Genomic DNA, 16,315 nt, shown 5'->3' with positions numbered 1-16,315 from the left:
CAGTGCACGTATAAAATTTAGTAAGACCTTAGAAAATGTTCCCCAAGAAACGTAAAAGGAAAATGTACAGTATTGTAGTTCTGGATATTCTCCACGTGGGGGCGATATGTAGCCGCAGGAGTGTGACGTAGGCACATCATGCTTACCAAAACAACATTAAGGTTTCAATTTTCTATAATGTGAAGCCCAGATGAGTACATAAGCATATTTAATATCGTAATACAGATGATTTTGAGCAAGTTTAATTCGAGAGGTGACCATAAAAGTGCAGAGATCGCACCACATCAGAAGTCTGTAAGATCCATCTTTTTGATCATCTAACATAATTTTATGAACTATTTTCTACCTGTAGCCACTATAGGCCGGCCACCCCCCTCCCCTTCAGCCCCAGGAGACAAATCCTGGAGCCGTGCCTGTGCGTGAGATAGAGTGGAATCGATCTGCAAGTGCAATGCGTGAATGTTTTTCGTTTTGTGCTGATTGATCATTTAAATAAAGGTGTATTGCAGCAAGAAGACAGAAAACGCAGGATCCTGGCCCTCGAGGAACAGCGTTGAGAATCCCTGGTGTTTGTGAATGTTTGTTTTTTGCGCTTGTGATTGAGTTTGTGCGTGTGTTGGTACGTGAGCCACCACCGGGCGCGCCCCCCTCAAGCTTCCCAAGATGTTCGCCTTGGCACCATGAAGAGACGCGCGCCGGGAGGAGGCGTGGCCGCTAAAAAGTCTGACAACAACGAGCTCTTGCTCTTTCACGACGAGCCCTTGGAAGCGCACGGCACCGTCGACGCAGCCTCGGCTCGGCTCGTCCAGACGGATGCGCGGGACTCGGTGGCACCGAAGGCTGGCGCGCTAGGACGCGAAGCCGGAGGCATGATATGCAACAAGAACGGAGACTGCCGAAGGGAGCCCACCAGCTCGGGGAGCCTGTCCTCACTCATATCCCGACAAGAGAAGCACGCCGATGGAGGAGTAGAAGCGGCCGAGGCTGGCAAGGCTGCGAGCATGGACGGCTCGGCGGTGTCAGAGGGACCCGGAGCCGAGGTCAAGAGCGCCTCCGGGTTGGAGAAGAAAGACTCCCGGGTGTCTTTCTCCAACGCGCCCGGCGGTAGAGGTCACACCCCGACTCAGCTGTCCAGGAAGTCATCCATGAAGGCGGCGGCGGAGGACAGCTCCCTGATCGTGGCTGACGATGGCGAGACCGGCCGGGGCCAAACGTACATGCAGCGGCAGTTCAGCTCCATGCTGCAGCCGGGGGTCAACAAGTTCTCCCTGCGGATGTTCGGCAGCCAGAAGGCGGTCGAGAAGGAGCAGGAGAGGGTCAAGTCGGCGGGCAACTGGATCATACATCCGTACAGCGACTTCAGGTACACAGAGTTGCCGGTGACAAGTGAGCATGCCGATACTCAACCAGACTTCTATAAAATGCATTAAGATCAGAAATAGAGTCCCTTAGAAGTTTCAGCACCAAGGACAGTTCCATTAAAGCGTCCTCCTCTAGCTCTCTTCCAATCAATCTATGCATCCATCCAACCATCTCTTTGTCATCAATCCATTAATATTGATCCTTGGCAGTAAGTTTTGGTTCTGTGGTTATCATCACTCTTTTCCTTGGTCCAGGTTCTACTGGGACTTCACCATGCTCCTGTTCATGGTGGGCAACCTCATCATCATCCCCGTGGGCATCACCTTCTTCAAAGACGAGACCACCGCGCCGTGGATCATTTTCAACGTGGTGTCCGACACCTTCTTCCTCATGGACCTGGTGCTCAACTTCCGCACGGGCATCGTGTTTGAGGACAACACCGAGATCATCCTGGACCCCAACAAGATCAAGAAGAAGTACCTGCAGAGCTGGTTCGTGGTGGACTTTGTCTCCTCCATCCCGGTGGATTACATCTTTCTCATCGTGGAGAAGGGCATCGACTCGGAGGTGTACAAGACGGCGCGGGCGCTACGCATTGTGCGCTTCACCAAAATCCTCAGCTTGCTGCGTCTGCTCCGGCTCTCCAGACTCATCCGTTATATCCACCAGTGGGAGGAGGTAGGAACACACTACACCTAAACTCAAGTCCTACAGACAGAAAAGTTGTGTTCGAAATGTTAAATGAAATCTTCTATATCAAAAGTAATCGAGGTGTCAGTGCCTGATATTGGTTACAGTAAAGCTCAACATTTACCAGCATGATCAGGAATGCAGTCTGTGAGGTGAAAATGGTGACTGCTATCACACTTATCATACTGTACTTAACTTAAGCTGCCTCGTGATCCCAAGCATACAATTGTTGACAGTTACTTAGAACAGGGACTCCCAAAATAACCTCAGGGTCAATGAGCCGCATGCTGCTGCACCACATCAAATGATAAAACAATTATCTGATCACATGCAGCAGGCTGCTCCCATTATGAAATTTGTCGCTAACTAAATCAGCAGCACCCCCAAAATCTTGTCTTTCAGATCATTTAATATCTGACCAAAGTAGAGTTTATAGTGGACATAAAAAGCCTACTTGACCGTCTGAACTTTATTTGGGGATAATCATGAGTACAGCCAGTTGAAAGAGAGGGTGTGCACACTTGTGCAACTGTGATATTATGGTGGTTTTACCCTACTTGTCATCTAAAAGTTTTTATTTTTAGTTGACTTGTGCAGGTTATAGGTCACGTGAATGGTAAAAAAAAAAAAAAGTTTTTAAATGATTTATCTTGCTCTCTTTTTATATCACAAAAAATAGCAGTTGAATAGGGGTGTGTAGACTTTTCATATCCACTATAATTATCCTTCAAGGCATAATCACTTACACTCTACAGTAGGTAGATACATGACTATGCCACACAAACACAATTAACCCCAGTGCACTTTGTGTGTCTGTGCGTATGTGTGTAAACACAAATCACATCCTTTCTTTTTCAAGATCACCGAACTGCTGCGAATCACCGAAAACAAGCACACAGCCTTTTAATTACTGAGCTGTAATTTGAGCTTGAGGAGAAGCCTAATCAGGATCTCCGTCGCACACAAACAACTACATGAACCGCACTCACTACATGCATGTCATCACAGCCGAGTGCTTTGGCTGCAATTATGTATATAAAACATGTCGTGACACTACGAGGAAAAAAGAAATCATCAAAATTTGAGGCAAAATGTTCATACTATATTTATTGGTTTTATGAAAATTATAATATGGGGTAACGAGTTATATCAGGAGAGATGTAGGGGTGAAAAAAAAATCCCAATTTCATGAGGGACACGAGAAAAAAATGAAAGCAAGTTTTCATGGTGTATGAAAATTAAATTCAATGAATTTTAAATATGAATTCAAGAAAACACCATTTCTTAAATTTAAATGAATATTATTCGATGAAAAAGAAGTTGGAATCAGCATTGTAAAGCAGAAACAATCAGAATAACATATGAGTGAATCCTTTCACACAATTAATATATTTTTTTTGTGATGTCCAGTTAACCATCAAAACAGCAACAAAATAAAATAAAATATAGCAACTCAGGAGTCCCCATTTCCAAAAAAAGGCTGCGAACATTTATGCAGCACTATTACTACTACTGACTAGTAAAGAAAATTGGTTGATGGTGTATTGTTACATTTTTTTTACAGAGTTGTGTGTGTGTGTGCGTGTGCGCGCTCCGCTGAGGTCGCGATAAGCATTGTCGGGAATAACCAGAGTAATTTCCTGAGGCAGGAAGCTTTTTTATACAAGCTCTTCACTTGCTGGCGAAGGATGCTTCTGTCTTAGGAGTGAGGAAGTGTGTGTGAGTATGTGTGTGTGTGTTTGCTTGTGCGTAAGTAAAAGGGATTGTTGTACAGTAATGGAAATGCCCTAAAGCAGTTTGCAACATGAAAACAGATAACACAAAAACAGATAAGAAGTCTTTAGCCTCGGTGAAGCAGCATGTGGCTCATTACTCATGGTTATTCCTGCACTCTCGGTTCTAAGTAAACAATTATGTCGTTGTGGTCCGCGGGAGGCGGCTCATGATTTAGTAAAAGTATGACGGCGCCCGATTGCAATAGTTGGCTTCTCGTATATTTAATCTGACCCAGATAGCAGCGTGACATTGACACGGGAGCACTTTCTGCTCGAGTATCATGAGGGGCGTCGAGATGGCGGGGGTCCATATGTGAAAGAGCTGCATTAATCATGTAAGGGGATGCCGCTCAGGTCCGCTTGTTTGCCATTGGACCTTGAGATTGTGACAAGCAACCTGTCTGGAAATATAGTAGAGGTCGAGGAATTCCTACAATATCAACATCTACTGTATGAAAATGAATAATAACAAAGACTGTTTGATTTTAATCATATATTGTCTCAAAATACAAAATGTCATTCATTTCACTATAATATAACACTTTTTTCTATTTTAACATCCAGCTGCTTGTTTTCCTTACAATCTTGCTCACATTTCACCTAAATGTAACATTTTTATTTTGTGGTGTCTCGGTTTGAACGCTAGGGGGCACTATGTAAAAGGAGCGCATACAGTAGGTGGGGAAAAAAATGTTTTTGGTGGATGCACACACGTAGGAGGGATACTGTGTTACCTCCACTACTAAATAAATTAATTGTAAATAAATGCAAAATTGCATCTTGAGACTCAGGGGCATCCATTTGCCCCAATTATTACTCTCAGTAATAAGATCTGCCATAGAGGCAAATGACACTATTCTGAAGTTCATCAAGTTGTGACAAAATGATTGACTTGTTCCTGTCAGATCTTCCACATGACGTACGACCTGGCCAGCGCCGTGATGCGAATATTCAACTTGATCGGCATGATGCTGCTGCTGTGCCACTGGGATGGTTGCCTGCAGTTCCTGGTGCCCATGCTGCAGGACTTCCCCTCCGATTGCTGGGTGTCCCTTAACAAGATGGTGGTAAGGCCACTTTAAGTATATATACCAGGGGTGTGGTGCATGGCCTTTCGGAATTTCCAAAATTCCTGACCGGGCGGTCCATTTTGGGCTTTTCTTTCTGTTAAATGTGATAATTTTGGTTGTTGTAATTTCTTGAATTTATTACTATTTCCTCATCGAAAGAGAATTCCAGTATTATTGTTTGGATAAACAACAAATTGTCCCAATTAAGGCTTTTGAAGTCCGCCTTCAAGGAAATACATGCGGGAAGTTTTGATTCATGTCTCTGGGAAAATTGCAGAAATAATGACTGTCACTGAGTTGAAATGAGCCTCGCCACACTGATTCTGTAAACCGTCCAATGAGAGGAGATTCTGGCAGTTTAACAAGCACTCTCAGATCATCAGTATAAAGCACAACCCATCCAAAATCCTCATTAGGAGTCAGTATTTAATTATCAGCAACACACTCTGAACATTTGGTACCATGGCATGCACACAGTGTCATCAAAGAGGGACTGCAAACATATTTTTTTTCTTCATAAACTTCAAATATTCTTGAAAAAATGCTGATGAAGAGTCATAATGTGATACCTACAGGAGAGGAGTTCATATGTTGAAAAAGACTTCCGGAAAAATCGTCATGGCACCTCCCAAGTATATTTCAGAGAGGAGGTGGGTGCCCCCACAGCCCCCTCTCTAGCTCCGCCAGTGTATGCTTGTAAAAGCATTCTTTTGGGCCTGACCTCCCTAAATTTGTCTTCTCCTTAGGACAGTGACAAGTTAAAAAAATAGCACCATAATGGCGTAGCTCCCCTCATCTTCCCCCCCCCCCTGTGTTGATTAATTTCTCAGTCTGTAATTGGTGTGAATCTTTGAAAGTGTTCAATTTGGTGTTTGGCCTCGGTGGATGTCTGAGCCTGTGCTGTTTTTGTTTGGCCTTGTTCTCAATGCCATAGGACCCGCCCCTCTCTTTGCAAAAAAATCCTCCATTCATGCAATTATTGCTAAACAGCAGATGGGCCTATTCGTAGAAGTGCTGGTATGTGTTCTTTGATACGTCCATCAAGCCATTTTATGTAGCGCTTGTGCTCATTGGGCTGAGTTAGAACCAACTTTTAACCATTTCAACCCAATTTACATGATGCAAAGTAGGCAAAAAGTTGAATATTTTTGGACGTGTGGTGCCAGGCCACAGCTTGCGACATCTTTCTGGACGCTTTAGCTGGTTGCGCTCGGCTGCGTGCTAACAATTGGGCACCTGCGCTGTCATCAGGCTTGCGGCCAACAAAAGATTCACAGGTGCTTCTTTCATTTTGATGGATGGATGGATGGATGGATGGATGGATGGATGGATGGATGGATGGATGGATGGATGGATGGATGGATGGATGGATGGAAAGAGATGGATAGATTCTTGACTGTCTTGGAAACTATTGGCCTTTATATTAGTTGTGTTGGAAAGGATTATTTTGCATCCGGAGAACTTTAATCATTCCTTTCCCGCCATTTATCATCACGCGTTCGTTGGACATGTTTGAAGAATAGATAGAAACACGCCACTTTGAAAGAATGAATCTCAACATAGCTCATAAGTGCTTTTGTGTCGCTTAACGTATTAAAAGTCTAAATGGAGCTCTGCCAAGTTAGATAAGCTCTCTGTTGTTGGTTTTAGATGTCAGGGAGGCTCTGCACTCTGTCAGACACACACACGCACACACACTCTTGTACATGCTTGTATTATCTGCAAATGCATTTAGGTGGCAAATTAGCTCAATGAAAACGTCCAACACAATGAACACAAGCTCTTTACTCTGCAAGCTAAGGAAGCACACAAAGTGATTTATGCCCCTATTATCTGTGCTCATTAATTAAATACATCAATTCATTGTAGTGGCCTTCAATGATAACAACGGAAAACTGACTGTCAAAAAAAATCCAGAAACTCAACTTTATTTACGTAACAAAAACAAGCGCTGTCACAAAGCGCTATACATAAAGTCGACCATAAAAGACAATAAATAATAAAATAAAATAAAAAACAGCCATTATTCACATTTCATTTTACTTTACGTAGATCTGATAAGTTGTTTATCCAGCAGGAGGGTGAATCAGCATGCTTACCACATCTGGATCTCTCAAAAAGTTGAGCTTTGTAGCATCTAGGTATGTACTACTCAGCGTAATTGGAGCATGCTAAAAAGGTGCATGAAGCCCAGATGTTTGGACAATGTCAAGTAGAGCGGTGCCAGAGGAGGCCTTCTTCTTTAATGAACCCACGGCTGGGGAAATTCGCACCGATCCAAGCTAACTGGAGCAGGCAGATGTGCGCTCGCCTCATTAGCTCTTCTTCTCGCTCTTTGTCATGGAGACAAAGATGTGTTTGATCAAGATGATGAAGATGAGCCTCTCCACGGGGGCACAGATGGGATTTTAGAACTTCGAGGGACGGGGACCATCTTTTAGAAATGTATAAATATAAAAACATTGATTCTACTTGGAAACCTTAATCCTCTATTAAAACCTTAATCCTTGTTTGGAACCCTATTTGGAAACCCTAAATTTAGTTTGACCCTACACTGAGTCCTGACCTTTAACTCCTGACCCCTGATCTTCGAGCCCTGACTCTAAAAATGGTTTCAAGCAACAGTGCCAGCGAGGGGAGTCACAAATACAACTGGTTCATGAAGCAAATTTGAAGCTCCATTTCCCGAATAACCTAAAATCAATACATTTGCCAATGAATTGTATTGATTGCTCCTCCGTTCCCTTCCAGAACGACACGTGGAGCGAGCTCTACTCCTTTGCCCTCTTCAAGGCCATGAGTCACATGTTGTGCATCGGCTACGGACGTCAAGCCCCCGAGAGCATGTCGGACATTTGGCTCACCATGCTCAGTATGATCGTGGGGGCCACCTGCTACGCCATGTTTATCGGACACGCCACCGCACTCATCCAGTCTCTGGACTCGTCCAGGCGGCAGTATCAGGAGAAGGTAAGGACGTCCTGTTTTGGGGCCATACTTTTAGTTTTATTTGTTTTACAATGACCTTACTATTTTCCATCCAGTACTTCTTATTCTCTCTCTTTGTTGACTTTCTGTGATAGCGTTACAGCGCCACTTCAGGACAGGTGTATGAACTGCAGTGGTTCAGCATCGCAATAATAATAACAATATCGATTGTTTCCAGAAGTTTCTGATACCACTAAAAAAGACATTCTTGTAAATTCTGTGTGTTCAGAACTAACCAGATATTTTAAAATAACTATCAGCACTAAAGTGAACCTTAAAAATGCGTTGGGTTCTGTCTGACGTCTTTGCGTCAACTTTGGTGACCTGTCTGCGTAAGACATTATGTAAAGTTCGAAAAGCTAATTTAATCTTCACAAAGACTTGGCTAAGACTGTCCCGTTTAATACGAGTTCAATGGCTTCCTCCAATAGTAATTCCAGCACTCTTTGATAGGAGCAGTATGTGTTCCATTAATTCTACGCTTGTGTCCGCCAATCACGGGGCCTCGGCCTGTCTGGTCGCCTGTAGAGCTGATCAAAGCCAATCTTAAGCCGGTCGGTGACTTTTTTGGCTCCTCCTTGGGTTGTTTTGCAGGCTTCTTACCATCCCGGAAGAGACCTTGCCTAATTGCCGGCACGTTAATGCTGACACATCCTGTACGCATCAGGGCGCTTTGTAGTCTAGCTGACTCTTCGGGCTATCATTGAGCAGAGATTGCTCTTCTCCCTGTGTTTTTTTTTTGAAACGCCATGATTGTCTTTTTGTTTTTATACGTTTATTATTTCCAAGAAGAAGAGAATTTGCATATTGCAAGCATACGGAATGCAGTAAACAAGGCGTGACAATGGCACAGAGGGTTTTTTAGGTGCACAAATTAGGCTACAGTTAAAAAGATATATAGGCTAATGTGCGTGATAATTGATTGGCTAACTTTTTGCAAAGTGAAACAGTATGATGTTGATTTTTTTTTTTTTTTCCTTCAGTCCGACTGAGGTTCCATATTTAGAGTTACGGCCTTGGTGTCCTGTGGTTTTTGTGTGCGTGTATGTGTGTGTGTTTGGCAGTGTCTTTTGTCTCGTTTGCTAATGAACTTGGCCCGCAACTTGTTGCTATTTTCAAACTCCCACAGTGTCGCTTTTATCCCAGGAGGAAATGTCTGCTGGCCCACTTGTTTGTTTTTGTCAGCTACTTTACATCTAAAAAAAAAAAAAAAAGAAAACTGTCAACAGGTATAATTGGACCGAAGTCGATGCAAATTCTATCGTATCCTGTGACGGCATCCCCGATAGCGACGCGGCGTTGTTGACCGGTATTTTCTGAATGTTGTCAAGCGTGGATCTGTGTTCAACGTCCCGCAAATGAATCCTTCACCCTGCCAGAGAAATCGATTAACAGTTGGGCTGCGGGCAAAGTTCTGAAAAGAGTCTTATTAAAGCCAGTATGGGGGATCATAATTGGCTACTTTACTGTAGTATCTGTCTTCTGTTTTATACTATCACTATATATGTATAGTTGGCCAATAGGGACACACTCCACTGAGCAATACAATATCCACTGAATTGAAACAAAAGTCAGCAAAAGCTGTTTGGACTATGAAACACGGAGGGAGGTCAGCAGGTCACCTTGTCCATGATGTCATGTTGTCTTCACATGGAGGTGACCGAGGCCGTCGTCTCGTGTTTCTTCACATCTTCATTACCAGTGCCCCCCCCACCCACCACCCCCACCCCACCCATGAGACCATCACAGTCACGAGACCTTGACACAAAAAGGGAGATGACACGATCAATCCTTTAAGGTCGTACAGTACCAGGCCCGCCAGGTGCAGAGACATTTTGTGATTAAGCTGAAAAGTTGGAAATCCAGCCCACCGACTAGGAGAAGGTCAATGGAAGGCCACCCTAACTTCCAAAATGTCTTTTTTAAAATTTATTTTTATTAAGGAATGAAATGCAACCCCACAGCCGCACAAATGACGAATCCATTTTTTAATCATGACTTTTCCGCTACATCAATTTTGGGAGCCCGTTTGACTTTTGAGTGACACGGCCGCTAATCTCAAACTAATACTGCGGAAATCACAAAGTCAATAAAACTTCCTACGGCGACAACTTCTTAAGAGAGGCGGAGGCGGCCGGAGCGAGCCAGCCAGCTGTCATTTGGCTTTAATTGAGAGTGTCACACACGCTGACTCCCCGAGCTGCAAACTCTTAATAGTTGCCGTCTGGTTTATCCCACCGTGGCGCTCAAATTGACCGGCAGTTTTTATTTATTTATTTTTTTAATAGACTTTAAAGTCTGAATTCTGAGATGATCCTCCTTTCTGTGCTGTTCAGTATAAACAAGTGGAGCAGTACATGTCATTCCACAAGCTACCGGCAGACTTTCGGCAGAAGATCCACGACTACTACGAGCACAGATACCAGGGCAAGATGTTTGATGAGGAGAGCATTCTCGAGGAGCTTAATGAGCCATTGAGAGAGGTAGCGAACCACACACACATGCGCGCACACACACACACACACACACACACACGCACGCAATCTCATTATACCCTCCAGTCAGTATGATATGCAGCTTGAATATTGATACACCTAAAGTCACCTTTATGTCACTTTTTAATTAAGTCTCTTTTGAATAGTCTTACAATTTTCCATAGGAAAAATAAATCTAAAAAGCTTTAACAAAGCCAAAAAAAGTGCCTTTTATCAAGCACAGAATCATAATTTTGATGAAAGCCAAAAGTCATAATCTAAAAATTCAGCGAAGTATCACTGAAAAAAAATCATAATTTAATCGCTGGTGGTGAAAAAAAAATCTTAATGTCACACTAAAAATAGAAATTATTGTATGCAAAGTAAATAAAGACATCATTTTACACGTCACAATTTTTAACGAACATCGGTGTCGGTCAGGAAATCGTCAACTTCAACTGCCGCAAGCTGGTGGCGACCATGCCGCTGTTCGCCAACGCCGATCCCAACTTCGTGACGGCCATGCTGACCAAGCTACGTTTCGAGGTCTTTCAGCCGGCTGACTACGTGGTGCGTGAAGGCACCATCGGCAAGAAGATGTACTTCATCCAGCATGGTGTGGTCACCGTGCTCACCAAAGGCAGCGTGGGCATGAAGCTGGTCGACGGATCCTATTTTGGAGGTAAGCGCCGCGGTGGGAAAAGTAATTGTTGCAATTGTTCCAGATCCATCTCAAAGCCAGACAGGTTTCCATAGTGGTGAGTGCTGTGGACTTTCACCCCATCAACCTGAGTTCAAATAACAGTGGAACCTAACATGTTATGTTTTTGGTGGCTTGTAGTTGATGATATTATTATACTGATTGTGTTTGAGTAAAAGAGTGAAAGAAAAAAACCTTTGTTTTGCAGTTGTTTTCAGGCTAGCTACCTAAATGTTGTAAAGAGAACGGGATGTACCGGAGTCAGATTCCTTGTTTGGCATGCTCAAACTTGGTAAATAAAAACTGATTTGATTTGAAAATGAAAAACATATTGGAAGTTATTAGGTACACTTGAAAATGGCGGTGTACCTAATGGAGTGTCCGTTAACGAGGGTCACTTGGAAAACATGTTGGAACGTGGCCCTTCGAGGACTGGAGGTCAGCACCCCTGGTTTAAGTGAAAAGTGCCACACCCGCCCTCACCCCCACTTTCTGATTGGCTGGTTGATCTGTGACGTCACACAGACACTCCATTAGGTACACCGCCATTTTCAAGTGTACCTAATAACAGGCCAGTTCATTAGGGAAAGATCATGGTCAAAGCTTAACTGAAAGTGAAAAGTGCCACACCCGCCCTCACCCCCACTTTCTGATTGGCTGGTTGATCTGTGACGTCACTTGGACACTCCATTAGGTACACCGCCATTTTCAAGTGTACCTAATAACAGGCCAGTTCATTAGGGAAAGATCATGGTCAAAGCTTAACTGAAAGTGAAAAGTGCCACACCCGCCCTCACCCCCACTTTCTGATTGGCTGGTTGGTCTGTGACGTCACTTGGACACTCCATTAGGTACACCGCCATTTTCAAGTGTACCTAATAACAGGCCAGTTCATTAGGGAAAAATCATGGTCAAAGCTTAACTGAAAGTGAAAAGTGCCACACCCGCCCTCACCCCCACTTTCTGATTGGCTGGTTGATCTGTGACGTCACTTGGACACTCCATTAGGTACACCGCCATTTTCAAGTGTACCTAATAACAGGCCAGTTCATTAGGGAAAAATCATGGTCAAAGCTTAACTGAAAGTGAAAAGTGCCACACCCGCCCTCACCCCCACTTTCTGATTGGCCGGTTGATCTGTGACGTCACTTGGACACTCCATTAGGTACACCGCCATTTTCAAGTGTACCTAATAACAGGCCAGTTCATTAGGGAAAAATCATGGTCAAAGCTTAACTGAAAGTGAAAAGTGCCACACCCGCCCTCACCCCCACTTTCTGATTGGCTGGTTGGTCTGTGACGTCACTTGGACACTCCATTAGGTACACCGCCATTTTTCAAGTGTACCTAATAACAGGCCAGTTCATTAGGGAAAAATCATGGTCAAAGCTTAACTGAAAGTGAAAAGTGCCACACCCGCCCTCACCCCCACTTTCTGATTGGCTAGTTGATCTGTGACGTCACTTGGACACTCCATTAGGTACACCGCCATTTTCAAGTGTACCTAATTACAGGCCAGTTCATTAGGGAAAAATCATGGTCAAAGCTTAACTGAAAGTGAAAAGTGCCACACCCGCCCTCACCCCCACTTTCTGATTGGCTGTTGGATCTGTGACGTCACTTGGACACTCCATTAGGTACAGCGCCATTTTCAAGTGTACCTAATAACAGGCCAATTCATTAGGGAAAAATCATGGTCAAAGCTTAACTGAAAGTGAAAAGTGCCACACCCGCCCTCACCCCCACTTTCTGATTGGCTGGTTGATCTGTGACGTCACTTGGACACTCCATTAGGTACACCGCCATTTTCAAGTGTACCTAATAACAGGCCAGTTCATTAGGGAAAAATCATGGTCAAAGCTTAACTGAAAGTGAAAAGTGCCACACCCGCCCTCACCCCCACTTTCTGATTGGCTGGTTGATCTGTGACGTCACTTGGACACTCCATTAGGTACACCGCCATTTTCAAGTGTACCTAATTACAGGCCAGTTCATTAGGGAAAAATCATGGCCAAAGCTGAACTGAAAGTGAAAAGTGCCACATCAGCCCTCACCCCCACCTCCTGATTGACAGGTTGATCTGTGACGTCACACGGTTACTCTTATTAGGTACACCACCATTTTAATAACTTTATGCATTTTTTGTACGTGTCAAGAATGTGGATTTGCCTACTTGCTCTTTATTTTGGGGGACACCAACACATATTGCACAACGTAAAACACATACATATTGTTATATAAAGCAGTTAGCCAAATGTCAGCTTTTTATTCATGCCCCAAAAAATAAACACAAGGAATAAAACACCAGACAAGTTTGAACAGGTTTTTAATGTTTATTAAAATAATAATAATAAAAGTACATTTCAAACCAGCAGTCTAACGTGAAATTGCAGTAGATACATTGGATAACAATATTTAGCCGAATATATGCATACATGTTATTTAAAATTTACTATAAGTGTTATAATATCAAGATTAGCCAAAGTGAAGCATAATGGCGCATCCCCTCATGCAATAAAGCCATTATCTTGGAGAAAACGCGCATAAAAGAAGTGGTGTTTCACTGAGTGGTTCTTTCTTTTCTTGGCAAATCTTAAATCCTAAACATTCTGGCTCACATAGTTCACGCCAGGAGGGAGACCTAACTTGTTCACTGACTGATGCGTTGATGCACGGGGGGAAGGAAGGCCGGATTCGTTCCCTCACTGGTCCGTTCTCGCGATGACCTGGAAATGCAAATCACACAATGACTGACTCGTTCACTCACAGATGCATTCAGTTGGTGAACGGGAAATGCCATTCACGACTCGTTCGTGAACGGGAAGTGACGTCATTTACTTCTAAATTAATAATAATTGAGAAGCACTGTTTTAAGTGAACTGAATCTTTAGAATCAGTTCTCTCAAAAGATTCGTTCAAGCAAATCGTTCAACGACACCAACACATACTACACAATGTAAAACACATACATATTGTCATATAAAGCAGTTAACCAAATGTCACATTTTTATTTTAATGCCCCAAAAAATAAAAACAAGGAATAAAACACCAGACAAGTTTGAACATAAATGTTTATTAAGAATAAAAATAATAATAAAAGTAAATTTCAAACCAGCAATCTAATGCGGAATTTCAGTAGATATATTGGATAACAATGTAGTAGATGATTTCGTAAATGGTTTTTCAAACAACTTTCCCTAAAACAACCCGGTCAGCATGTCGCTTGATGCAGGTGCAACCCCATTAGAACAACATAATAGTGATGATGCGATCATTTGTCATGTCTTGCCCACTTTTCATGAGTACGCTCTCAACGGTATTTTGACACGCGGTTGTCAAGACGACGTGAAAAATAAGACTGAATGTAATGGAGCTTAGCTGGCCCGTCTCCGATTATAGCCTGTTTTCAATCCGACAGACGCCATTCACAGTCATCGGGTCGAAGTAACCTCAGACAAACAACTCACGATTATTGCTGTGAAGAACAAAGAAAAATAAAAAAAATAAAAAATAATAATAATTCAAGTAATTGACATGCCACCCCAAAATGTTATTAGATATATTATATTATATATTCATAATTGCCTGTATTACTAGTTAAACCAGTCACAATGTAAGGTACTCAAAATGATCACTGCCTTTAAATGTATAGTTCAGTTGTATTTAACTTTTAGCTTCAATACATTTGCATTTTAACTTTAAGAACTTCTTTTGTAAACATTATTTTTTAGTGAAAATTTGTGAAAGTGTGTCATATATTCCAAATGAAATGAAAATGACTTTCCTAGACACGCTTAAACCTACTATACTTTTAATGTTGGTATTTTACTAACAAAACACTGGAACGACATTTGTTTTCTTCTCTTCTCCAGAAATCTGTCTGCTGACCCGTGGCCGACGGACAGCCAGCGTGCGTTCGGACACGTACTGTCGTCTGTACTCTCTCTCGGTGGACAACTTCAACGAGGTCTTGGAAGAGTATCCCATGATGAGGCGCGCCTTTGAAACGGTCGCTATCGACAGGTTGGACAGAATCGGTGAGATTCAGATCGTCTGGCATTTTCTTCAATTTTTATATTCAATAGCTCGCTCGTGTCAGGGGAACGTGTCTTTTTGTTTCAATGCTAAGATGAAGACATGTATATTCATAAAAGCTTGGGAGTTATTCATGAGAAGAAACGAAGCATGAGGAATCGTGGCGGTGACTGACAGCGGTGATGAATAACGAGTGAGATGTGTGATGAAGGAATTTATTCGCAGGGGTTTTTCCCTTTTTGTCACTGTGCACGTGTCACGGCACTCAAACACCTTCTTACCATACCTCGCACCTTTTCATTTAAATTACAGACTATTTGCCTGCTGATTTTTGGAATATATGTACAGTGGACCATCACTACTGTATAAAATTGAGGCCCATTAAAATGCAATGGAGGGATTTTTTTTCTCTATTTTTAAAGGCTGCCGAATTCCTCCCCAAAAATTTGTAAAATATTTTTTTCATATTAAAACATAACTCATATTAATTGAAAATGCATGCTAATATCCATTTCCTCATAAAATTACACAAATTGATCATCTTTATTTAAAAAAACTATCTTGTTTACCGCTGCATTCTCTCATCTCCCATTTACATAGGTGCAAAAATCCCGCTTCCTCTCACCTGTTGCCATAGCAACCACATTCCACACATTACCAGTCGCTGGTCAGCGTGCATATTTGGACGGTGTGTTTTAAAGCGCTAATCAAGCAAAAACACTCTGTTCATGTGCACTCAGTGGACGATAATCAGCGCCGGTGCCTTCTGTTGTTGTTAGAACATCAAACAGCGGCTGCAATGAGAATACATAATTTGAATAGATTCGAAAATAATGACCCAATCAATGCATCTCGGCGAGTCCAATATTCCGATACAGGCATCTGTTTTCACAGCATCCAACACGCTTCAAAGATTCTGCTGTCAAGCATCTGTTAGCACGAATGTTTATTGAGGATCCATACAGCTGTCAAAATAGAACACGTACACACAAACGTGCTCTTTGGATTCATGGCCTGAGACGCTCACTATGATATTTAAAGCATCGATGATGCCTAAATAACATACTATAAGTGATATTAGGCTTAATATCCATTGACCTTTGACCCACCACATTGGTACCATACAGTGGGGTATCAATGTCTTTCTCAAAGACACCACAATTGGTCTTAGCTACTTAATCACAGCTAATTTGTCATGATCAACCCTAAGGTACGTCTAAC

The 16,315-nt window shown here is 42.7% G+C and overlaps 2 protein-coding genes across 2 annotated transcripts in view; one reads left to right on the top strand and one right to left on the bottom strand.

Moving 5' to 3' along the window:
* The first annotated feature begins 680 nt into the window (after window positions 1-680).
* hcn2b (hyperpolarization activated cyclic nucleotide-gated potassium channel 2b) overlaps window positions 681-16,315 on the top strand; it is an 18,714-nt gene continuing 3,079 nt past the window's right edge. The window contains exons 1-7 of the mRNA XM_061297656.1: window positions 681-1,363; window positions 1,617-2,040; window positions 4,733-4,894; window positions 7,649-7,867; window positions 10,222-10,368; window positions 10,801-11,041; window positions 14,932-15,096. Coding sequence (XP_061153640.1) covers window positions 681-1,363; window positions 1,617-2,040; window positions 4,733-4,894; window positions 7,649-7,867; window positions 10,222-10,368; window positions 10,801-11,041; window positions 14,932-15,096 — 2,041 coding nt within the window. The remainder of the gene's footprint in view (window positions 1,364-1,616; window positions 2,041-4,732; window positions 4,895-7,648; window positions 7,868-10,221; window positions 10,369-10,800; window positions 11,042-14,931; window positions 15,097-16,315) is intronic.
* polrmt (polymerase (RNA) mitochondrial (DNA directed)) overlaps window positions 13,442-16,315 on the bottom strand; it is a 24,179-nt gene continuing 21,305 nt past the window's right edge. Inside the window, exon 22 of the transcript XR_009717913.1 lies at window positions 13,442-13,785. The gene's annotated coding sequence lies outside the window, so the exon portion shown is untranslated. The remainder of the gene's footprint in view (window positions 13,786-16,315) is intronic.

The sequence above is a fragment of the Syngnathus typhle genome, linkage group LG14 (genome assembly GCF_033458585.1).
Source record: "Syngnathus typhle isolate RoL2023-S1 ecotype Sweden linkage group LG14, RoL_Styp_1.0, whole genome shotgun sequence".
NCBI classification, from domain to species: domain Eukaryota; kingdom Metazoa; phylum Chordata; class Actinopteri; order Syngnathiformes; family Syngnathidae; genus Syngnathus; species Syngnathus typhle.
Note: the sequence above shows the minus strand (reverse complement) of the source record. Positions and strands in the feature narration are given on the sequence as shown.